General features: G+C 33.8%; 1 protein-coding gene across 15 annotated transcripts; it reads right to left on the minus strand.

Moving 5' to 3' along the window:
- Positions 1-712: 712 nt before the first annotated feature.
- Positions 713-11,705, minus strand: LOC140794819 (receptor homology region, transmembrane domain- and RING domain-containing protein 1-like). 15 transcript variants are annotated; one of them, XR_012110212.1, is made up of 6 exons: positions 11,466-11,691; positions 11,125-11,370; positions 6,192-6,428; positions 3,507-3,911; positions 1,604-2,326; positions 713-904 (listed from the first exon to the last, which is right to left on the minus strand). XR_012110212.1 is itself a non-coding variant. In XM_073147050.1 (5 exons), exons 2-5 carry the CDS (start codon positions 11,267-11,269, stop codon positions 1,839-1,841), a joined length of 1,263 nt encoding a protein of 420 aa, XP_073003151.1. In that variant the 5' UTR covers positions 11,270-11,370; positions 11,466-11,705; the 3' UTR covers positions 1,278-1,838. The 15 variants fall into 15 exon arrangements, 8 of the variants coding, with proteins under 8 accessions (XP_073003151.1, XP_073003152.1, XP_073003149.1 ...); XR_012110213.1 differs by lacking the exon at positions 713-904 and adding an exon at positions 1,278-1,484 and having other exon boundaries at positions 1,573-2,326; positions 3,507-3,914; positions 6,204-6,428; positions 11,466-11,693; XR_012110214.1 differs by lacking the exon at positions 713-904 and adding an exon at positions 1,278-1,484 and having other exon boundaries at positions 1,573-2,326; positions 6,204-6,428.
- Between the last annotated feature and the right edge of the window lie 13,335 nt (positions 11,706-25,040).

Consider the following 25,040-nt stretch of genomic DNA (forward strand, 5'->3'; position numbering starts at 1 on the left):
GAACTTGTTATTTTACAGGAATTTAAAAAATTACTTAGTGAGGACTCTAAAAACTGAGTACCGTTTTCGCTATGTTAATATATTTTAAAATTTGATTACTATTTGGGCTTTCATATTTTCTCCGAGTTTTATCCTAGAGATTTATGACTATCATGTTCTCATATCGGGGCGTGACAATAACTCAATTCTATGACATACAAACAAAACCATGACAACATACACAAGTCAAATGCTGAATTTTTGACAAACCTAAACATTTTTTATTAATTTTTTTTACCGAAATAGACTCTCTTAAACTTATTATCAAATAGGATCTAATTCACTGTAGCCCTAACAAAATGATAAACTAATCAGTATTTTTAAAACCGCTAATCAGTTCACAGTTTTTATTTATTGTTAGTTTTTTTTTCCTTAACTACTGAAAGATTAAGTTAAAAAGATTTATATACATTGAACTAATTAGCATTCTAAGACCAAACAAAAATGTAAACTAATTAGTGTTTTTGCTTGGAAATAAAATGCTGATTAGTTCAGCGTCTTTACTAGGGCTATAATAAATTAGACCATATTTGGTAATAAGTTTAAGGAGTAGTCTATTTTAATAAAAATAAATTAGAACATGGCTAGTTTGGTAAAAACTCTTAAATGCTCGGCTTGCACTTCAAATTAAAATGCAAAAAAGGTAAGAAGAATAAGCCAAGTCTGAATTAAATTTAAGCAAGAAAAGTTGATTGAATTTAAAAAGAACAGTATGCATAAATTATAGCTACAAAGTTTATCTACAAGAACCATTAATGCAGTTCCCTCAAACTTATTCATTTCATCACTCAAGAGAAATATATTACAGGAGAAGAGGAATGTCGGCAAAACTCGACCTTGATTGTGTTTATGGTTTCCTCCATTCCTGAAATGTTTCTAGCATCAGCATTTTCTAGAGGCAAGTTATGTTCTCCACCACATGATTTGCACTCTTTCAAGTTCAGAATTCAGATATACTCATATACCACAATAATTTGATTCTGCCATTAGAAAACTCAAAAAAAAAACCAATTAAAATTGTTCTGGCAGGAGGAGGACTGATGATTCATAACAGGCATGGATTGGTAGAATCATGATTTCCTAGCTCACCACCACCTCCTGCTTCTCAAGGGCCATCGGTAATCAACTAGAACCTTATGTAGTGCTTCTCCTCATGGATATGATAAAAGAATTGACATTCTCCAAAGAAAGAAGATTTAAATTTTTTTTACAGTTTAAATAATCTCATCCCAACAGGCTCAAGAAACACACTCAAGTCTTGATTAGTTTCAGTTCCAATTACATCTTTACATCCGATGTCAGTCAATGGATGCATTTAACTCATCAACAAAGAAAATAATAATATTGAGGAACTAATAGATCAATAATTTGTCTATTTGTGCATAGTATACTTGTGCGGCTTAATACGAGTTGTTGAGTACTCACAATGAACACATGAAATATTTCTGTTAACACCACATAATAAATACATTAAGAAGTATAATGAAAACCAGTAAGAAAAACATAATGACAAAGGATCTGAAACTACCATACCATTATAGTACAAATGAATCAACAGTCGCACCTGCAACGCTTCCAACTCATACTCCTCATCTCTGCATTTATGAAGGTGCAGCTCATACTCTAGGCCTCATATGCCATGAACCAGGGATGGTAATCATAAAATGAAATAAGGTGAGCTCAAAATTTAAGAACATCCTCAGTAGATAGAAGATGAGCTGAAAAGGTCAACATCTTGGCAGAGACTGCACCAAGGCTATAAAAGATTGACTTGCTCCTGATTCACTGCAATGCGGCAGCTATGACTGACAACCAGAAGATCCAACAAGGTAGCTCGGGGAAGCATTGCTGGAACCAGGCATACATGGGGATGCATATCTTGAATTGATTGGTGAAGATAAAGAAACGCCTAGGGAATGTGGAGATACAAGATAAGAAGCAGGGGATCTATGAGATGACACATTTCTAAGGTCTGCAGAACTTCTAGTTATGTTGATAGCCGGTGAACGACTATAGGATCTCTGTGGATTAGGAACTCGAGGAGTACCAGAGGTGGAATAAGTTCGCGAAACTGATTGTGATTGAGGAATTATTTGTATAGCCGGAGATGATGCTAATGTCGAATGGAAGGAAGCCCTTGAGGAAGATGAAGACACACCAGAAGAAAGCAAACGGGTACATTCTGAGGCAGCAGGATTGGCTATGCCTGTGCTTGCGTCTTGCTTACAAACAGGGCAAAATGTTCTCCAACTAGTGAGCCACAGATCAACACAAATAGCATGGAATTCTGCAGAATAGTTGTTATTTAAGAGTGCAAGATGTAGTTAATAGAGAAATTAATGAATATAAAGGAGATCTGATACGAATTCTATTATTTGAAGCAGTTACAGTCTTGAGTCTGCAATAGCTTAAAAGATCAAGGTATCTTGCATAATACTAGTCAATGAAGAGATATATCGTATCAGATTATAATGAACTACATCCAGGTAAACTGTAAACCTTACTGGTTAACTGTCCTTAGTAATATCTGCATTATGTTTACAGCTGAAAACTTCAGATACATAAAACAAGGATTGTTGTGCCAATGGCACTGAGGCATTCCACTGTCACACGCTATGCCCTAGCTAGCATATTGTTGATACACTGAATAGTCTAACATGTTAAAAAATAATCTCTAAATCTTTCTAAAGCCTTAAAATAGGTTTTAGGGCTAAATTAAATTCCTTCAATATTACATATTAGTGTAACATATGCAATTAGATTCTAATCTCATGATTTGTCCTATTTTTTCTTGGATCCTCCTTGTCAGGGAAAATAACATGGGGAAAGCCAAAAAAATTTCCTTAATTTCTATAATTTATAAAGAACAAAAAACAAAATGCAAAGAGGTATAGAAGGGATGAAAAAGACCCCAAATTAGATTTTTTTCAAAAGTAAGATGAATGCTCAATTCTAATAGCACACATTGATGAGTAGCCATGAAAGAATATCCAGATACTCTTTCCATTTCGGTGCCAATAATCACTGGCACGATATGTATCAAGTTATGCCAACTAACACAACTATCCATGCATAAAAAATAGATCAAACTTTACATACTTTAAGATAAAACTGCAAACCTTGTGTCTTCCTGGTAATCAAAATTAGATGACACAATGCATACAGTGAGAGATTGACACATGTTTGTCCACCAACTGAATCAGCTCATAGTCAATAAAAGATGTGTTGTTTTAACACTTGTGATGCATCATTACGCCATGGGATACATAGATTATAGGTAAAGTTGTATTATAAATTTGTAATACACATGAAGATTGACTAAGATCTCATAAGTAGCAAATACTAAAGGTACTTCAGAAGGGTTCACTTCCCAAGATTAGAGGAAATAAATCAAAACAATCAAATAATCAAATTATTAAATTTGCAATAGAAATGTAGGATAACTCTGGCATGATCAGAAGACATACTGTGATGGCATGGCAGTATCCTTAGCTTCTCCCCAATGTTGTAGTCATCTAGGCATATGGCACATGTTCTGGAGGTACAATTATCTTCCAAAACTGATGTAAATACAAGACTTGGCATTGCTTTCACTAATTGACTGCTCATCCCATGGAACTCTCGGGTGTTGGAAACTCTCGGCTGTTCACTTCTCATGCAGTGTCTGCGTACAAAAACGCATGTAGCCAACACAGCAGACATGACGAGTAAGGATGTAAAGGAGATAGCCATGATTGACAATGCTGAATTTTCCAATGTTGGTATAATCCAAAACTCAACATCCGAACGACCTGCATATTTCATTAGTACCTCGCCTGAGGCCCTGGAGACGAACACAGCATGTATGCAGATGCCGTGTGAAGTTCCTGTCACTGCTACATTTAAAGCAATGAGGTTAACAAAACAGAATTAACCAAATCTAGAAATTATATTTAAAAGTTTAGGGACACTAACATGATGATGCAAATTAAGATAGGAATGAACGGTATAATAATCAACAATGGCCGTGCCACAGGCACAGACCATGCCGACCACCGGCCGTGCCATAAGAGAATGAGAGAAAGAAGTAAGGGATACTCAGCTTTCCTTTTGTAGTCGCTGTCGCCGTTGTCGTCGCTCGCCGATCAATCCGAACCCGCAACTTAAGTTTTTAACCCTCTCCCGATCTCTCTCTCTCTCTCTCTCTCTCGATCTCTCTGTCTCGATCTCTCTTCTCTCTCGGGCGGGCTAGGGCACCCGACGAAGCGACAGCCACGGCGAGCGGCGGGCAGCGATCGGCGATCGGCGACGAGGTCGATGGTGACAGCGATGCTATTAGGAGGGGTGCAGTGCGGCACCCTCGTGCCACGTGCCGGTATGCCGCCGGCATGACAAGTGCCGACCGACACGCCCCGTGCTAGTCGGCACGGCCATCCATGATAATAATTAGTCAAAATTTAAAGTGATGCAACCAAGGTGCAATGGCTAAGTGTAACAGCAAAACAAGTTAAGTGTTTTCATTCTACAAATACTTGTATTTGATTATTAGCATGCACCAGAACGAGATTTTATGTTGCTCATGTTAGTTCCTCTCCATCAATAATTCACTAAATTGCCCAGGACCTCAAAGTCACAACAGCCTATTCTCGAAAAATGTCACTTGGAGGCTTCTGTAGAGATTTTATGTTGCTCATGTTAGTTCCTCTTCATCAGTAATTCACTAAACTGCCTAGGACCTCAAAGTCACAACAGCCTTTTTCTCAAAAAATGTCACTTGGAGGCTTCTGTAGAGATTTTATGTTGCTCATGTTAGTTCCTCTTCATCAGTAATTCACTAAACTGCCTAGGACCTCAAAGTCACAACAGCCTTTTTCTCAAAAAATGCCACTTGGAGGCTTCCTTCTACAGATCTCTTCAACTGTCTTTCAAGTAACGACAACAGTATTGTATTCAACTGTACCAAATGAAGACCTGCAAATATAAGAAATAACAAAGATTTCTGCTATCCGTTTAAACAGATCTGCTTTGTCATTGTTATCAATGCGTTTTAAATTTATCATAGATCTACTTCTGACCAAATATTCTTTTCCCATTTCCTTCTTCTCTACTCTCAGTTTGTGCAATCTCTGATCTCTATATTATCCTGCCAAACTTTAGCAGCGGTGTAACAGTAGTACAGTACAACATAACTGATAAAAATAGTAGATAGACATAATCAAAGAATAAACCTTAGTCAAACAAAACATTTGATCTCTTTATTCACTCCAACATTATTTTGGTTGATATGGGCAATCAACATAATTATCAATTATCAAGGTAGTCTACAAGAGAGCATCTTTTAAGATATTCAAATTTAAACAATTGAATATGATATCATTGTCATACCAAAAATTGATGCAAAATTTATGACTATGCACAGATTTTAGTTCACTAAAATGAGGGACCTTGAATAGTCAGAGATCTCAAACAAGCTGAACTAATTTCAAGAAAGTTAGATAAGAAAAATCCATATAAGCAGACAAATCCAATTTAAGTGGATGGCCCCGTTATTCTGCAAAGTGTAAAGTGTAAACTTCATTTGACATTTTCTTCATCAAATAAATTGTAATCACTATATAGGAAGAAATCTTCATTACAAAACAAAAAAAGTAAATTGCAACATCCTTATGAACTTCTTCCCTTACTCTGGCCAGTTGCAAATATTCATGTCAACCATTCTGATAGGCTTTTACCTGAATATGGATTGCAATTTAGGAGGAAAAAAAGACAAATATATTTCTCAAAAGATAGTAACTATAAATGTTCTCTGGATGATTCAGCACTTGGTAACTTAAATGTAGTAGAATGAAGTAGATCAGTTAGCAAAAGATTTAGTGCAAAACGAACAACTGATGCAACTATCCGGCACCCAACTCAAAAGAGAAACTGTCAAATTCATCGACTGACCATATACAAGAGAAACACAAGATTTTTTTCAGAAAATACTTGAGAACTTTCAAGTTCTATAAGAACAATACATAATAAAAGTACTTTCTATGAAGTACAAACTAAAACCTCCTAACCCTCTAATATAATGAATGTAAAGATTCAAATGCACCATGCATACATTTACATATCTATTCCAACTAACAGACTAGCAGATAGGCTTTAGAATTTAAAGATGTGCCACTGACAAGGAACATTACTTGAAACCAGAACTCCTCTATCTTCATCATCATACACAATTGCGGCACCAAATCCAGCATTTTGTGCACTTCTTACTTTATCATCAAATGCGCATCCTCCTCTTATAATCAACACAAAAGGAGAAAGTGAACCTTCAACAACCTTATTTGTCAATTGACTGCATGCATCAATAGGCTCAGCAATATATAATACACCACATATACCAGATCCTTTTATTACCGGAGCTACAAAAAGACAACAAGAACAACATTATGTGATCACAATAGTCCTAAATAAAAAAAATACAGAAATTTATATATTTGTTATTGAACCTAATCCCTCAGAGTACTTCTGGGTATCCCAAAACAAATATTGCATTCTAATAAGACAGTACTGACAGCAACAGCACTAATTTCAGTTCCCCACTTCCCCTAATTTAACCAGAATGCCATATGTATAACATATTATGTCCAATTGACCAATCCTGAAAGGTTTCATAGTTGTTCTCATCCTTATCTAACACAATCTGACAAAGGTTTTAGAAAGTCAAGTCATTACATGGAACCAAGAAGTGAGAGTCCAGAGTTCAAATACATGTTTTCTACATTAACTAGTGGAACTCCAGAAAACAGATCCACATAAATAAATTGGAAGAATAAGTAACTTTCTGTATCCATATTCCATAAGAAACCAAGGAAGATACCTTCACGTCATGAGTTCAAATGAGAATGAGATATCATGTCTATATTTTCTATTTCAAATATGAGGATTGAGGACAGGCCACAACTAAATCTTCTTAAGGATCATACTAAAATCTGATCCTGAAGGATTATACTTCATGTGGCTCTTAAAGTTAGTGTGTCCTCCAAGATGATAAAAAACAATATGCCAAGGTTATTTTTCTTACTCGTTAGTAAGACTTTTCCATAGAAACATGAGAGTATTGATCTCAGTCATAAATTGCAACTATAGGGTAGATGAATCATCACCCAAAATCAAGGTTCCAAGTATTAGAATCAGGATCAGGAATGGCTATATTAGCCATCCGTATCGACCTATTTTTTCAAAATAATTTCTTAAGTACAGAAAAATTCTAAATTTTTTAGAAAAAATAGCAATAAGAGAATAAATATAAATTATTCATATATAAAATATAAAAACTAAAAATTAAATATGATTTTCTCAATCTTTGTCTCCCTCTTTTTTACCATTTCACACTCTGTCCCTCTTTCATACAAATAAAAAAAAATTGCATTCTCTCCCACTAATTCTTTTTTATTAAACTCTCTCCTATTAACTCTCTCTCTTAGCAAACTCTCTTAGCCATTGACTCTCTCTCCACCTAACTCTCTCATATCAAACTCTCTCCCCCACTAACTCTCTCTCTCTCCCTTGGTAAAAAAAAACTCTCTTCCTCATCCTCTCCCTCTCCAGCATAGTTCCTTTTTATTTATTTTTTCTCTATGTTTCTCTCTCCCCCTTTTCTTTCCCTTCTTTTTTTTCTCCCCTCTCCCTCTTACTGCCACAACCCACAAACCCTTCCTTCCTCTCTTTCTCTCTTTCCCTCTCTCTCTCTCTTTCCCCCTCTCTTTTTCTCTCGCTCTTCCTCCCTCTCTTTCTCTCTCTTTCCCTTTCTTTCGCTCTCTCTCTTTCCCCCTCTCTTTACCCATACCCATTCGGGCAGATCGGTCAATATTGCCGAAACTAGTCAATAAACTATGGTTTCGGGCCAGGATCAACTACAGCCAATCCCACTCAGGATAAGGCGAAACTAGGATCCATGCCCATTGCCCAAAATACACTTATAGTTTTCAAGGCAAACTCTCTTCTTGGTTGTTTTTATTTTTCATGACAAATTTCATATATACCTTCCTAAATCTTTGAAAGTAGGCAGTATGTAAGGAAGCACATACACACATGCATCAACATGCATGCATATGTATAATATATACAGAAACACATAAGTGTGCATGCTCACACAAGGTCACAAGCACACCCATATACATGCCTGCAAGCATATGCGTCCGTGCACAAAGCATGTGCACCGGCACATTCACTCCTATGAACACAAATCTGCACAAAGTAAAAAAAAGTAAATAATCATTTTATTGGTAGAACAAATAAGTGAAGTAAGCTGACATCACAACAAGAAAAACAAATTTGGCAATATATTTGTTGTATGATGTTAAATTACCATAAAGCTGAGGTAAACACTTTGGGGCTCTTAGGAATGCTCCAGTAGAGGTGATTGTGTAAGTGGAAAAATGTGAGATGGCTTAAGAAACAATGTCATGGTTGGTTACCTCACAAAATTCGAGAAACTTGACTCTTGAATTGATTCCATCTATCTTCTGAATTTTAGAAGGCATACACTTAATTAAAAATCTAATGTGCGCAACCCATATCTCTCCACTCGCTATCTGAGGACTACAACACTAAGGAGGGAATTGGTGTTATCTTTAGCATATGTCAAAGAGTAGAGTCATCATTAAACTATCATGCGAGAATGGATCAACAAAACTAATGCATAGTATTATTTGTGTAAGATTTTATTTGTATTCAAATAATTGGCAAATATTGTTTTAAAACAAAATTTTATTCATGTAACATATTTAGATTTTAAGTATCAGTATATGCACAAATTACAAAATGTTTGATAAAAAATATTAAAGTGAAAGATTGTTTTTCAATCAATGATTTTAGTTTATGCCGTTGGTTTACAAAAAGAAGACATATATACAAGTTGCACGAAGGCTAGATTTGCAATTTTTCAACTTAAAAGTCATCTTCTCAAGTCAGTATGTTTGAATACCAATGAGAACTTTCGAAGATATAAAGACTATTCTTTTTTGTAATAGTTCTCAAGGATATTCGAACATGAATGCAAGAAAATCTAGAAATTGAGTTTTTAAGACATCACGTTTGAACATGAATTTGCCATGATCAAATGTCAGTATGGATTTTCTCAAATCTACATAATTCTTAGAGAATTTTTAGGGAATATTCTACCTTATCTACAAGAGGTATTTATGAAGGTTTTAACTTAACCATAGATAGTCATTTATCATCTTTTTTTATCTAAGAAGCATGGGCATGGATACGACAGTATATGAACACGCGTGAACGGCATTTTGTAAAAATAGGATATGATACATTTAGGACACGACAAAATTAATAAATAAGAGCATTATATATATAATTGATATGTTTAAAGAAATATTTTTCTAAACTTATAGTAATATAAATACACAGGCATGCATAGATTATTCATCGGAGAGAACAAAATGTACACAATAACACAAAGTCAAAACTGATAATACTAATACGTGACAATACAAGTCAATATTATGAGAAAAAAATAACTAACTATCATTACTTAGCTACAATGGATAGCACACGCTAATCTATGGTTTTAAAATAATTTGCATTTATTTTAATTTTATTGGATGCACTAACTTGTGATTGTTACATTATATTTCAATAACATGTGTAAGAAATTCTTGCAATAGCTAATTTTTATATAAACTTTTATAGCCTACAATAAATCTGATGCCTAAAATGTGTCTCAAGAGTGTCCATAGAGTGTTCGAATTTATTCTATAATTTTTTAAATATAGGAAGCATTGTAGAAGTGTCAAACACATGTCCAACAAGTATTCGACGAGTGTCAGACATGCATCTGTATTAGATCTGGAAGAACTACGTTTGAAGAGTCACTAAGAAGGAAGAATCAACCTTGAGGATCGCTGAAATCAGGAAACCAATCACGAAAAAAGATGCATCGCGGGGTCTAACAAGTAAAGTTGTTACAAATTGAGTAGTGAACATTGACAAGTGATCTATAAGTTTTTTGTAACTACTATAAGGCTGTAGTAATGATCAAGGTTCCAAAAATCGGTATCAGGATCGGGATCGGCCGTCCAGAAAAACGATACGTATCGGCCGTATCGGCCGCCTGTATCGGATCGGACTATTTTAATTAAATAAAATTCTAAATATTATTAAAATATTGAGAAATTTCTAAAACTTTAGAAAAAAATTATAAAAAAATAAGAAATAATAATTACTCACATATAAAGCCTAAAAAATAAAAATCTCTCTTCCTCCCTCTCTTCTTTTTTATCCCTCTAACTGTTAGTCTCTCTCTCTTTCTCACCCTCTTTTTTTTTATCTTTCCCTCTCCCTCTCTCTCTCTCTCTCTCTCTCTCTCTCTCTCTCTCTCTCTCTCTCTCTCCTAACAGCTACTGTCAGCAGCAACTGTCTGCTAACCAGCCGATCCCACTCGGGATCGGTCGAAACTGGAATCCTTGGTAATGATTTTGATTCGAATTTGGATTTGTGATTTTTTTATCTAATTTGGAGTTTTTGCATATTAAATCACTTACATTTGAGATTGTTTATTTGTTCCTTCATATTCTGTATTTTCTTTATAATAAGCATATGAGGGTGTGGTAGATTATCTCCTTGGCATTCATATTAAAAAAATTTATTTTGTATTATAGTATACCTAAGGATTCAATTTTTTTTTAATTTGATTTTATATATCTGTCTATTAGCATCATAGCATGTCATATCTTCTTTCCTAACTGGTGGTTTATGGAAGGTGTAAATTGCAACTAATGTTACTCAAAGCTTCAGGATTCCATCTATCAAGCAGTTGTGAATGGATCTTACTAGGACACTTTGAGTTACAAAAACACCAATCTTGAACAAGTCGACATAAATTGCATGAAACTAAGGAACAAAGAGATACCGGCATGTTTTCTGATTCTTAATACTTAAAGAGTACATTAACTTCGCAAATTAATAAAAGGAGAATCTTGAAAAACCTACCACAAATTGCACGAAGCTAAGGAATCATAGCAATATAGCATGATCAAAATAACTGCAATATCCACTTAAAACCAACTAAACTGTATTTAGGAAAAGTAAGAAGCTTACCAAAGGTAGCCTCCATGTCCTCAAATGATAAAGACACATTATTCCCTATCAGCACCACATTTGCAGCTCCCAGTCCAACCATCAGATACAGAACAGCATACGCAAATAAGACACAACTCCCACACCCACATTTGAGCGAATCCATCTCCGAAAACCCACAAAAACACGTCCTTTACTCCAAATTACAAGACCAACTATAATGCTACCAAACAATTATAGGTCACCACTCATTTCAAGCCTGCAATTCTAAGCACCAATTAAACAAATTAAGGAGCATGACGATAGAAGGCGACGCCTATTCAAATGGGTATATGAAATCCAGAGAGGAGAAGAAGACTTACGTTTAAAGTTCGAATCTTAGTCGCCTTTTATGGAGATTTATCCTACTTGAGACATCTGAGTCGATGGAAGAATACTGCGTAGTAATAGGATCGAGACGTCGGCTTCCATGAGAGAAATGGCGAGCGAGAGAGAGAGAGTTCTAGACCACGTTACGAAAGGCGGTTGAACCGAGGTTTTCAAGTTGACCTAGATCTCCTCTCTGCATTTGTGCATATCCAGTTATCCACAACCTGGATGTCGCTATAAACGTGTTTATTAGAAATTTTTAAATAACACCTTATCGTTTGACTTTATAACCATTTATACTTTACTCTTTTGTTGTACTGCCCTCTTATTGTCGACCCAGAAGTCCAGACTGATTGACTAAACTAGCACAGTTCTAAACTTTTTTTTTTTTACTAATTTAGATTTTCCATCAAACTTTTTAACAAGAGATGTATATTTTACTGTAGCTCTAACTAAAATACTAAATTTATAAATATTTTATATTTTTAGACAACAGCTGATTAGTTTGGCATTTTTATTTAATGATAAAATACTAAATATTTCAGCGTTTTATTTGTAGGAATCCGTTTAAGTTAGTGTTTCAGCCGTTTAAATTAAAATTTTATTTTTATATAAAAATATTTATTTTGTTAATATTTTTAACCTTGGATGTAAACTGTTCATGAATTCAGTATTTTTCATAAAGCAAAAAAAAAGATTATTTTTAGTAATAGGGGCAATTTATATTGATAAATAAAATTTAGAATAGAACTAGTTTGGTCAAAAACTCAATAAGTCGTTGATATTCTAACCAATCGAAGTTTGTAGATTTAATTTTTGTAAACACATTTAATATTGAGATTGATATTTAATAGATATTTTATCGGGACATTACATTGGCTCATTATTTTATGCTCGATCGCTTATAGGGATGTAATTGAACCGAGCTTGATCGAGCCTAGCTTTAATCAAACTTAAATTGAAAATAATTTTGAGCCTAGATTTATGATTAAGCTTGATTGAAATGGCTAATTTCAAGCTTGAGCTAGTCATTTCAATCTCAAGCCTAAATGAGTTAATCAATAAGCACTTTTTCAAGGCTTAATCCATTCAAGCCCAATCAAACTTGAATTAAATTAAGCTTGCTTGAATCAAACTTAAAATAAAATATAATTCAAAAATATAAGCTAATAGAAATATATATGTATTTAGAAAATATACGATATAGTTAGGTTTTAGAATATATATATATAATTATTTCGAGCCTTATCAAGCTTATTTGATTGAGATTGCTTATGATCAAGCTTGGTTTATCTCATTTTTGAACCGAGCTCGAGCCAACTTAATTATTTTGATAGGCCTACTTTTAGGATTGTTGATTCAATTATCCAAACTATATAGTCATGATAATCAATCCTTTAGTGGAGTAAAAAAATATATTTTATTTATCTACAATAATTTAATCTTAAATTTTAAAATTACTCTCCTGCCCTTATTTATAGCATCATTAATTTTAAGTGTGCGAGAGGAAGTGAGGCACAGATAGTAACTAAAGGTTGTTTTGGTTATTTTATAAGTGTAATTATCTTAATCCAAGTCTGTTGTAACTGCGTGAAATAATAAGGATCGAACGCAAAATGCTAGTAGTTTGTCCAGTGTAATTATTTTATTCGTTTATTCTAATTGGGAAGAATAAATGAGGTTTTTACATAACTGCCACCCAAAACTTTCAATATCTCATAATTATCATTATTCTTTAAAATATCATAATTGTCACTAAAATATTTGACTCTTTCATAATCTCATAATTAATAAAAAAATTAAATAGCTAATAATTCTCTCTTTTTTATAGTTTAGAATGTAAAGTATTTATCAAAATTTGTTGTCTCATATAAAAAGAAGATAATCTTAGTTGTGGGTATAATATTGAATAGTTTTTAAATTATTTTAAATAAATTATACGAGGATAAAATAGTATTTTAAATCTAAATTATTTTTTAATTATGATTAGCTAGACTTAGCGAACAAAATAATATTTTAAAAGAGCAAATAATTTCAGTGATAATTATGATATTTTAAAAAGTTTTCAGCAGTAATTGTGTAAATCATTATCAGAGTTAGCGATTTATTTTTTAAGTAAACTTTTAATGGAAATGAAATCTGTGACCCTTTAGAAACTGCTCACACAACTAGAGATTTAGATAAATTGAAATCTCATATTGTTTCTTTTTAACTTTTATACTTTTATTGTTAAATGGATTAAAAGTCAACTGTTATTTAACTTTTATAGATTTCTATTAAAATAAGGATTTCATGGAGTGTGGTACATATAAATATCAATTTTAGTGAAATATGTGTTACGATATTTTAGTGTTGTTAAATATATATATAATAGTCTAAATATGTCTACATATGTATATGAGCATATTGACAAGTTTAATAAAATTTAAAGTTGTCACGTTCGAAGACGTTCACACATACAGAGGATCACTTTTAGCTGTTCGAATACGCAGTTTAAAAACGTTCACATATATAAAGAGTACTTCTAGCTGTTGAAAGCATTCGCACATATAGAGAAGTACTTCTAGCTGTTTGAAGGCTTTTGCACATATCAAAAAGTAATTTTTGTTGTTCACTTGTTTGAACACGCTTGCAACTCAAGTTATCGCCTTCAAACGGGCTCGCCTGCAAATTTTGGGATTTGGTCTTATTTTTACAAAGTATATAAGGGTTGGGATCCACTAACTCTGAATAAAGTTAGTTATTGATTGAAAATGAGTTTTTTTGAAGAAACAACGTTTCTCACTAAGGAAGATTCTTCTCATCTTCTACACATCAAGATTTTCGCTTTAAGGGTTACTAAGGTGAAAGATCAATCTCAATAATCTAATGTTACTAAGGTTAGAGATCAATTATGGAAATAGTAAATCATGGGATCTAGTGATCAAGACCAAGTTACACATTGTGGGGATTGACGGGTTGTTTTGCAAATCAATCTTACAAGATGCTACACTTTATTAATGATTGGTTTGATCTGAATTTGGATCTATTTTTTTTTTAATCCAAACAGAATTTTTTTCACTTAAAAATCTTGGTGTTCATCTTTGATTTTACTCATTGTTTTTTTTTCATATTTACTTAAGCAAAGAGTTGAAAATATTGTCTAAGGTTTAGATACATTCGAGTATCTATGTTTTAATTTTTTTAACCAATACGCAAATAAGAGTTAAAATTCAAAATTCTTCTTTTATGTTTATGCTTGACTATGTTTCATTCTCTATCTGATTATGAGTTTTAAGTTGTAGGAGATTCTGAATTTGAATCTCGCCAAACCTATTTATATTTTAAAAAATGAAGACCTCTTCTCGTTCAATTCGAGTGGATTTATTTAGCTTACATAATTTGTCAAAGTTTAAAGATAAGGGAATATGTTAGAGAAAAAGAATAAAATTATTCTCTACAGGTTTAAACATTTTAAGTAGTTATTGAATAAATAAATCTCTCAAATGTACTTAAAAGGACACATATTTTATCGAATATAATCTTACTTACATTGTATATAAGAGAAATTTATCAAAACTACCTTACTTTTACTATGATTCACACCTTACTTGGATATTTATTACTCACCCCAGCATTTTGCTTAAAATAGGTCAAAAACACTATGAATTTATTTTTGAAAATATAATTTGAAGTACCTTAAATATTCATCATTTGACTTAAAAATTTATTTTTCTGTTTTTTTCCTTAACCTTAGAAAAAACTAATTCAAGGTATTTAGCAATTTGAATCTATAGATAATCTACAATGCTAGGTGAGCCAGCACTGCAGCAAAGTTTCCAATTTATTTTATTTTTCCTTTTATTTATTTTTTTGTTAATTATTTATTTTATGTTAATTAATTAATTGAAATTAAATTGTTTGAGAAGCTAATTATTATAAGATTATACACTTACCAATATAATTATTAGCTAAATATAATTAGTACCATTAGTAAGTAACTATACTTACAAGCATTTACATGTATACAAATATATATAACTTAAATATTACTAATAGAATAATACTGTGTAGTTTTATTAATCAAATTCTTTATATTTCTACTCATGATCATAGTTACTTCATTTTAATGTCTAACATATATTATTATATTTTATTTGTAATTATTTATATTTAGCCTTTTGAGTTTATTTATAATTATATATTTAGACTAATTTTATATAAAAATAGTAACAATTTTATTATTATTTCATAACTAGTATTTTATAATAATAGTATATTTATGGTATCAGAATGGGATAATTTCACTTAGACCCATGAACTATGACCATTTTCTTGCATACAACTTAGACCCATGAACTATCACCATTTTTTTGCATACACTCCTTGAACTTGTTTTTACTACATACACTCCTTGAACTTATTTTTATTATGTACACCCGTTAATCCAAAAAGATTTACTTTAGTGATATGTATTGTTATTTTTTTTCTAAATTCAAGAGGGTTTATATGAATTTTTTTAGTTCACTATATATGAAAAACAGTGATAGTTCAAGAGAGTCTAAGTAAAATTATCCCAATCAGAATTATATCTATAATGTAAATCTAGATATTTAGAAAAAAATAAAAAGAGTAACTCTAAACTTAAGAAATCATTATGTTTTATATGAATTAATTCTAATTGGATAGATGACTAGGTACAATTTTGACCGAGATACTCTTAACGAATAGTAGAATATTCTTTGAGCCTTCGAGTAGAATAATGAGATTGGATACTAGAAGTTGACCGTGCAAGCTGGTCTAGCATGATGATGTTATTTATAGTTAACATTGATGATATAGATTTCAAAAAATGTATTAAATCTTTCATATGTTGATGTACATAATTGTCGAGTGATCGATGTATATCTTCTAGAGTTGCATTTAGAACTATCATAGCATAGTCATGATCGACACGCATCATATGTTAATATATTTGAGAGAGTTATAGTATGATTGTATCAATGTATATATATATGTTCATTTAAGACATAACTTATTATCTATTTATATAATTTTGATAATATATTTATATACTTATTCATGACATGATGTATCTTTCTAATTTATATTATTTAGACATTATTTACTCCCTATTTGGTATCACTGATTCGAGATAATATCTATTCACTAAGTTTTTAGCTCCTAATTCTCTTTATTTTCTTTTCTAACCCCCCAGATATCACAAATAGTGAATTGAGATTCGTAAAGAGATATTAGAGAAGTTAGCTTTTATAGAAATTAAATTGTAACGATGTTGTACATATTTGTATTCCCTTATATTAGATGGTTTTTTTTGTATATACTAGTTTGATTATATTTTATTCGTATATTAGTTCCATTTTAATAGTTTGTTGTAGTATGTGTAGATCCTACCAGATTATGTAATGGCTTAATATGCTTATTATGAATTTAGATATTCTTATCCTAATATATTTATTTGGATGATAGTATGATTTATCTCTCGGACTAATTATCTTGAATGCAACTGTATCTTTGTATGACAGTCGCATCTGTCTTTTCACATGTGCCTCGCATGCCGAGCGTACAGGCGTGCATTTGGTCGCAGATCGGGGGCGTAAACAAATATATATAGTTAATTTAACTCATCTATATAGTAGTTGATAATTAAGACAACCACTGAAAAAATATTTTGTAGGCATGTTTAAAAAAAATGTAGGGTCGGTTTACAAATATCTAAATATTTACATTTAACATCCTATCTTTTTAGTTATTTATTTTTTACAATTTATAGTTTTAATATTTGTAAATCACTGCACTATGATTTATCAAAACTATGTTGGAAACACTTTGTTTTTATTGATAGGTGGTGCAGGACATTACGAAGGAGGATAGCCAAAACGGAGGTGGTACACTAATGGAATTGTTTATAGTGAAGTCTATGAATAAATTCCTTAATAATGAGGGAAGATTATTCAATTTTTTTGCCTAGCTTGTGGAAGATTAAAGCTCTGGTTAAGGTTAAAGCTTTCTTATGAATGGTCTATAATATTAGAGTTTTGACAATAGAGCAAATTTCTCTTATCTTAAAGAATCCTTGGGATATGAATTTATCTCTTTACTTTATATTGCACATAAAATCTAGATATGATGAATGTTTCAGGAGGAGTATGTTACTCCAGGTTCTTACTTGTTTGTTAGTGTAAAATTTTATAATAACAAATTTATGAAATCGTGGCAATCTAGAAAATATGTATGATCAATACACTATTTATAAAAAATTTGTTACTAGAGAAAAAATTGAATATTCAAGTGGAAAGAAGCAAAAACTAAAAATTTAGTATTTGCTAAAATTCTGAGTGAATAGTGATTTTACTACAGTAACTTTACTACAATGAGCCCCGTCTAGATATCGACAAACAAAAATTCAAGTTTTCAGCTTAGAATAGTTAAATTTCTCAAAAGAAAACTTAAATAGTATCTAAATGGGATAAATGGTTTGAACAACGTATGTAAAACTTCAAATGGAAAAATAAAAACCCTGATCAGACTTAAAGTTTCCTTTAATAGATTCTCTTAATATGAAGTGAAGACGTTCCTCACCTTTAAATAATGATTTAGAGGCTTAAAATAAGTCATCCAACTCATGGGAGCTTAAAGCAAATCATCTACGGATTCTATGATCTCTTGCGGAGCATAATTTCTATCAATTTTGAATAGTCATTATCATATGTCTAGGGGCTGAAGCCATACTTGCTAATCTTCAATAGTACTAGAGGAACTGAGTCGACACCGTCTTTATCGGTATTTCTATCATATTGAAGGTTGATCGATCGATGGGTGTGTAATATATTCAAGGAGATAAACACTCAAGCATTAGAGTGTTAGTGGGGGTTGTAAATATGTCTTATTTCTTTCACTTGGTAAAATAAGATTAATTGGCTTTAGGCGAGTCAATACTTTTTTGTCTCTCTGTGAGAGAAAAGTTTTCCATTTAAAAAAAAAATGTGTGTGCTAGTCATGTTTACTTTTCTTTTATTCTTATTCGATTTTTTTTCTACTCATACCCGAATTTTCGCACACCTATTTGAATTTGATATTCATTGTTAGATTAGAATTCGGACTTCATATTTGGTTTCATTTTTTCAAATATGATTCATATACTATTTTTTTTTCTAAATCTAGTAGGATTAGATTTTTCTTAAACCTATTAGGGTTGATTTTTAACTTGACTTTGATTTTTATATTCCATATCTCTAACTTAGTTGATCTAGGAATCTTATCTCTTATGAATTTTAATTGGTAGTAGAACATGTTTCTCTTATCTTAGAGCAATATTTTGAGATTTAGATTTTTGTCATTTTCTTTCATTTCTCATTCATCATGTGCTTTCATTGATTAAGAGTTTTGTTGGAGAACAATTTTTCTCAATTGATGATTTAAATTCTTTCTATTATGAAAAGAATAATCATATTGCATTTATCGCTTCCTTGTTATCTATCGATGATTCTTCTGAGATGTCTTTTTCATATGGACAGAATGGAAGGAAGAAAGATAAGAACAATGACATACACCTTCAAGATGCCTAAAAATTTGGAGGAAATAGGATTTCTAAATCAATAGGTTTAGAGATATGAAAATTAAACATCCAAGTTAATAAAAAAAAGTAAATCCAAATTTATTTAGGAAAAGTATATCTTACAACACTTAGATAAACCAAATAAGAATCAAACATGAAGAATCTTAATTGAGTAGGAGAATCTAACAATGAAAAACAATGAGCTCTAACAAGTTTGATGCGAACCCGGTCAGATTAGATCGTATCATGAGAACAATGAGCTCTATAGATCGAGACTATTTATCTTTTAATTGATTTATGCATATATAAGCTCTTAAGGCAAGTTTAATTAAGTCATATAAGTCACTAAGATAAGTTTAATTAAGTTATGTAAGCTAAGATAAGTCCAATTAAGTCATGGTAGCATCTAAGGCAAGTCCTAGTTCAAGTCGTATAAGCATTTAGGGCTAGTCCAAGTAGGACTCATTATACCCAACCTTTATATATAGCTGAGAGGCTTCTTTGTTTATTAATCCAAGTATCCAAGCATTGAAAAATTTATTTTAGTTTTGAGTTTATCTTAGGAGTAAGAGTAAGATAATCTAAGAGTAGAAGTAAGTTAGTTATAGCTGTTTCTTTTTTCCACGAATAAATCTTAGTTAGAAACTCTAATTCTACATTCAACCTATAGTCACCATCACCTCCACGAGCCACCCTACCTTATGGCCATCCACCACCATCCTTTCCATCTGCCACTCCGACGACCACCACAATATCAGATATTTACCGTTCTATCATATTTTCACATTGCTCCACTATTTTAATTATATCTTTTCATCCATACATTTAATTAACATAAAATCAGAGCCATTAGAACCTTATTGAGGCTACCACTATCTAAATTTTTATAATTTTCTATCAATCTAGATCTTATCTACGACAAAGTTAATGAGCAGAGATATGTGTAAAAGTAGAAAATTAAAAGCCAAATATAAATACAAAAATAAACATGGCTATGACATCAAACATGTCTTTTATGTAGAAAACCTCTTTGATATAGAGGGAAAAAAATCCATTAACTCGCCCAAAATCGGCCAGTTTTATTTTACCGTGCAATAGAAATAAAACTTACTAAGAACTATTTCTAACACTTCAAAACTTTAGTATTTAAGTAACCTCTTGAATACAACCATTTGATTAAGTATTCTTATAAAGAAGATCACCTTTCTTTAGTAAGTACACGAGTGACGGGTTAATTCTTAAAGCAAATGTGTTCGATGATGATAGATGTCGATGAATAAATTCCTTCCTTCCGACGCTACTAGATCATTTTTAGTCGTAGCTCAAGCAATTATACTAATTGCATGTGCACAAGTCTACTCACTCAATAATGGAATATAACTTTAGTGAGGGAACTAAATAACTCCTTTTAAGATAAGAGTTTTTGGCTTTCAATTGGTGTCTCAACCTTTATCTCTCTACCCTTCAAATAAAGTAAGAAACATCTATGCTTTGTACTAGGACAAGCCACTAAAGGAATTTTTTAAATTTTTTAAATTTTTTTAACAAAAAAATATGCATGAAATTATTTTGAAAAGATTTAAGGAAAGGGTTTACTTTTTAAGTATGAATGTCATTATTGTAAATTTTAATTATCTTCATGCATATGTTATATGTCAGGTTTGACTTATAGATTAATTACATATTGACATATATTTACATAATACTTATTAGTGCATGACTAAATTTTCATTGATTAGTACTTAATCATGCATAATATGAAGGTACTAAATTTCCATATATTTTGATTGATTTTAATATATGTAATCGTAGTCTAATATGTTTCTATTTGGATTAGAGTATTTTTGTTTGAATTTGGATGTGTCAAATAAAAAAACAATTGGAAAGTTTTTGATCACATATCATTTTCTATTTGCCATATTTGGATTTCATAATTTGTGTTTTTCGTGAAATTTTTTGCCTTAGATTTGTCTAAAAAAAATATTTTGAAGACTTTAAAAAAATTGTTTTGAGGAGTTTGGGATGTTTGGATCAAGTCACATCCGAACGGGCAATTTAAATATTTTGAAAACTATTTAAAAAAACGTAGTTTTTTTTTTGTTGATAATGAGTTTTGATTTGACTTGCAAATTTATCTTACATTCACTTGTGGATTTTGAATCATTCAAACAATCTTGCAGATTTTTGTTTCATTTACTTTAGTCTTTTACTGCTAATTTATTACAAAGGGAAAGAATTTGTTTGAGAGAGACAATCTTATGTTGACATTGATTTTGGATCATACTCGTATATCTTTTAAATACTTGATTTGATAATTGTTGGAAAAATAATTCGGGATTTGATTTGGAAAATATGTTTCAAATTTATTTCATATTACACACTTGGGTCTTTAGTATTTCTGTTCTTTGCAATAGCTTTATTAGTTTGAAGTAATGTGTGGAGTATTGTTTAGATTTAGTGTTTTGTCATAAAATTATTAAAGGGAGATTATTAGTGCAAAATTTTATAATGATAAATTAGTAGACACAAAATTCCAAAATTTTAAATGAGAAATCAACATAAGCAGAAGCTTTATGTTACAAACTAAATTTGGATTAATCCGGATATAAAAAAATTATGAAAATTTAGGTAGAGATAGCCTCGTGAGATAGGGTTCTAATGGCTCTAATTTTATCTAAATCGGAGATAAGGATGAAAAACTAAAAATAAAATAGAAGAAATAGGCCAGAGAAAGCAGAACGGTAAATATTCGACGTTATGGCGGTCGTCGGAGGGTGGCGGACGGCCAAGGGTGGTGGTGGATGGCCGTATTATAGGGTGGCTGCTGGAGGTAGGAGGTGGCTAGGGTTTTGAAGATTAAGGTGTTTCTACGGCTATGATCTACTCCTAGAAAGATAAAGCGATCTAACGATTAGATAAAAGATAAGGACGAAAATAATAATTGACTAAATTCAGATTTCTCATTGATCAACACATGTCCACCCTTATTTATAGGAGTAAAATCCCTAGCGGATCGGATCCACATGCGGATTATCTAATTTATTTGAAATTCAAAACAAGAAGATAAAACTAAGTAACTAACTTGACTTGGCTCGACTTAACCTATGTGGTTGGATCGTAACAATCCACTGCGCTTCCGACACCTTATCCTCAAGGTGACTAGTCTCTCACGTCCTTGTACTCATACAACTTGTTGTGCCAATCAGTGGATTCGGGTTCGTCTTCCTCAAGTCCGCCTAGGAACATGACGTGGGCTAGCTAGAGCTTGCACTTATGACCGGAGGTAAATCGGTCATTATAGTAAAAACACAAGCCTTTTCTTCGGTGCTCTTCCAAGTCGTTGGGTACAAAGCGATGCATGATCATCTATCGGTTAGGCTGAGTCATTGGTGTAGGCTGAGTCGGGCAGATGCCGTCTCTAGTAGGCCATGGGCTTAGGCCGCCTTTCTTCTCTCCTTGCGGATCTGGTTCAACTAATCAAACTTGGACTCCATTAGAACAGCTAAGGAGAAGGCCTCGTCAGAAGTAGTGGGCCTCAAAGCCTTGACCTCAGCCTAAATGCCAGGCCTAAGCCCAATAATAAAGGTACTCTTCGGTCAGGGGTCGCCAGCAGTGGAGGGCCAAACTCGAGCTCGGGCTCGAGCTAGTGCAGCGGCAGCGCTGGTGCATCGCCGACCTATCCACTGGCCCCTAACGGTTGCGGAAGGGACCAGTGGCCCCACTATAGGGGAGTTGCGGCGGTGCGAAGCCACGGTGAAGCCACCCCGACGTAGGGGTAGCTTCCCATGATTGTGGCTGTCAGGTTTGGCCACCCGATGGTCGTCGGTGGCTATGGTAGTTAGCCTGTGGAAGCTAGTCGTGGCCGCCGGTGGGCATAGAAGCGTCGGACCCACGACCACCAGTCGCGGGTTTGCTGCAGCGTGAACCGCCATCGCTGGCGGTCTTTCAGCCAGTGCCGGCACGAATGGTGGCCTGGGCTCGGGTGCGAGGGTCCGATGGAGGGACCAGACATACCGGCGGAGGCCGGGAGCGACTAGATGGCCACTAGTGGGAGGCTAGGGATTTTAGCCCTAGCTGCCATCGTGGATAGGGGAAGATAGCTCAAGGGGCCGTCTCTAGCGGCTGCTCCGGCGTTGATGCGGCAACTGGCTTGGCCTGCAGGGATGGATGGCATTCCTCCTCGATCGGAGGAAGGGTTCTCACCCTTCGGTTGGGTCTCCTCTCCACCTCCTTCACGATTTGAAGTTAGTGGCTATGGTTGGGCTATTTTCGCCGTTGTCGTTGCGCTGGCAACGCTGGCAGCATGGTCTGGCTGTGCTGGGTTACAAGAGTGGTCGTAAAGGTTTTCGTCAAGATTTGGATCACCTCCTCGATCCTTCCATGGCTCTCCTCGATGATTCACGCAACGAGTCCTTGGACTCAACCCATGCCTTCGCCCATGTCAGCGGCTCGTTGTCAATTGTTGGTGGTGGTGGCGGGGGCACCAGATCAACTCCCACAGGAACGGAGATGAGGTCATGGTCCTCCATAGTCGATACCTGCTTGGTCTTGGAATGCGTGCTAACTATCTTATGAGGAACGTTGGCTCTGATACCAATGTTACAGACCAGATCTGGATCGATCTAGACGTAAAAAATTATGAAAATTTAGGTAGAGATAGTCTCATGAGATAGAGTTCTAATGGCTCTAGTCTACCTAAATCAGAGGCAGGATGAAAAGTTAAAAAATAAAATAGTAGAGATAGGTCAGAGAGGGCAGAATAGTAAATATCTGACGTTATGGCGATCGTCAGAGGGTGGCAGACGGCCAAGGGTTGTGGTGGATGGCCATATTGTAGGGTGGTTGCTGGAGGTAGGAGGTGGCTAGGGTTTTGAACATTGAGGTGTTTCTATGGCTATGATCTACTCCTAGAAAGATAAAGCGATCTAACGGCTAGATAAAAGATAAGGACAAAAATAATAATTGGCTAAATTCAAATTTCTTCCAATGATCCCTAATCAATACATGTCCACCCCTATTTATAGGAGTAAAATTCCTAGCAGATCAGATCCACATGCGAATTATCCGATTTATTTAAAATTTAAAATAAGAAGATAAAACTAAGTAACTAACTTGATTCGACTCGACTTGACTCGACATAACCCATGTGGTTGTATCGTAACAATCCATCACGCTTCTGACACTGTGTCCTCAAGGTGACTAGTCTCTCACGTTCTTGTACTCATACAATTTGTCATGCCAATCAGTGGGTTCGGGTTCGTCTTCCTCGAGTCCACCTAGGAACATGACGTGGACTGACTGGCGCTTGCACTTATGATTGGAGGTAAATCGGTCATCACAATAAAAACACAAGCCTTTTCTTTGGCGCTCTTCCAAGTCTTGGGTACAAAGTGGCGCGTGATCATCTGTCGGTAAGGCTGAGTCATAGGTGTAGGCTGAGTCGGGGTAGATGTCGTCTCTAGTAGGCCGTGGGCTTAGGATGCCTTTCTTCTCTCCTCCTTGCGGATCTGGTTCAGCTGATCCAACTTGGATTCCATTAGAATAGCTAAGGAGAAGGTCTCGTCAGAAGTAGTGGGCCTCAAAGCCTTGACCTCAACCTAAATGTCAGGCCTAAGCCCACTAATGAAGATACTTTTCATAGCTGAGTCAGACCAGTTAGTGACTCGGTTGCATATCCGCTCGAATTATTGTTGACTGGGTCAGCTTAATCAACATGGGCTGAAAGTCCTCGTATTAGGTCGGACTAAACCAAGCACAAATCACATACACAAAGTCCTATCAAAACCCAAATGGTCGAGTCCGCTCAGCCGACTGGTACCACCTAATCACCAAGCCCTTCAAGTGGAATGAGGCTAGCTGGACCTTTTGGTGGTCGGGCGTGCCATGGTATGCGAAAAACTACTCTGCTAGATAGGTCTAGTCTAGCGGGTCTGCTCTAGAGATTTTTCAAAAACCAAGCTTGGATCCCAAAATATAGTGTGTTGTCGCGGGCGAAGTGACCTCAAGGTCG

The sequence above is a fragment of the Typha latifolia genome, chromosome 9 (genome assembly GCF_019914945.1).
Source record: "Typha latifolia isolate L0001 chromosome 9, TyphaL0001v2, whole genome shotgun sequence".
NCBI classification, from domain to species: domain Eukaryota; kingdom Viridiplantae; phylum Streptophyta; class Magnoliopsida; order Poales; family Typhaceae; genus Typha; species Typha latifolia.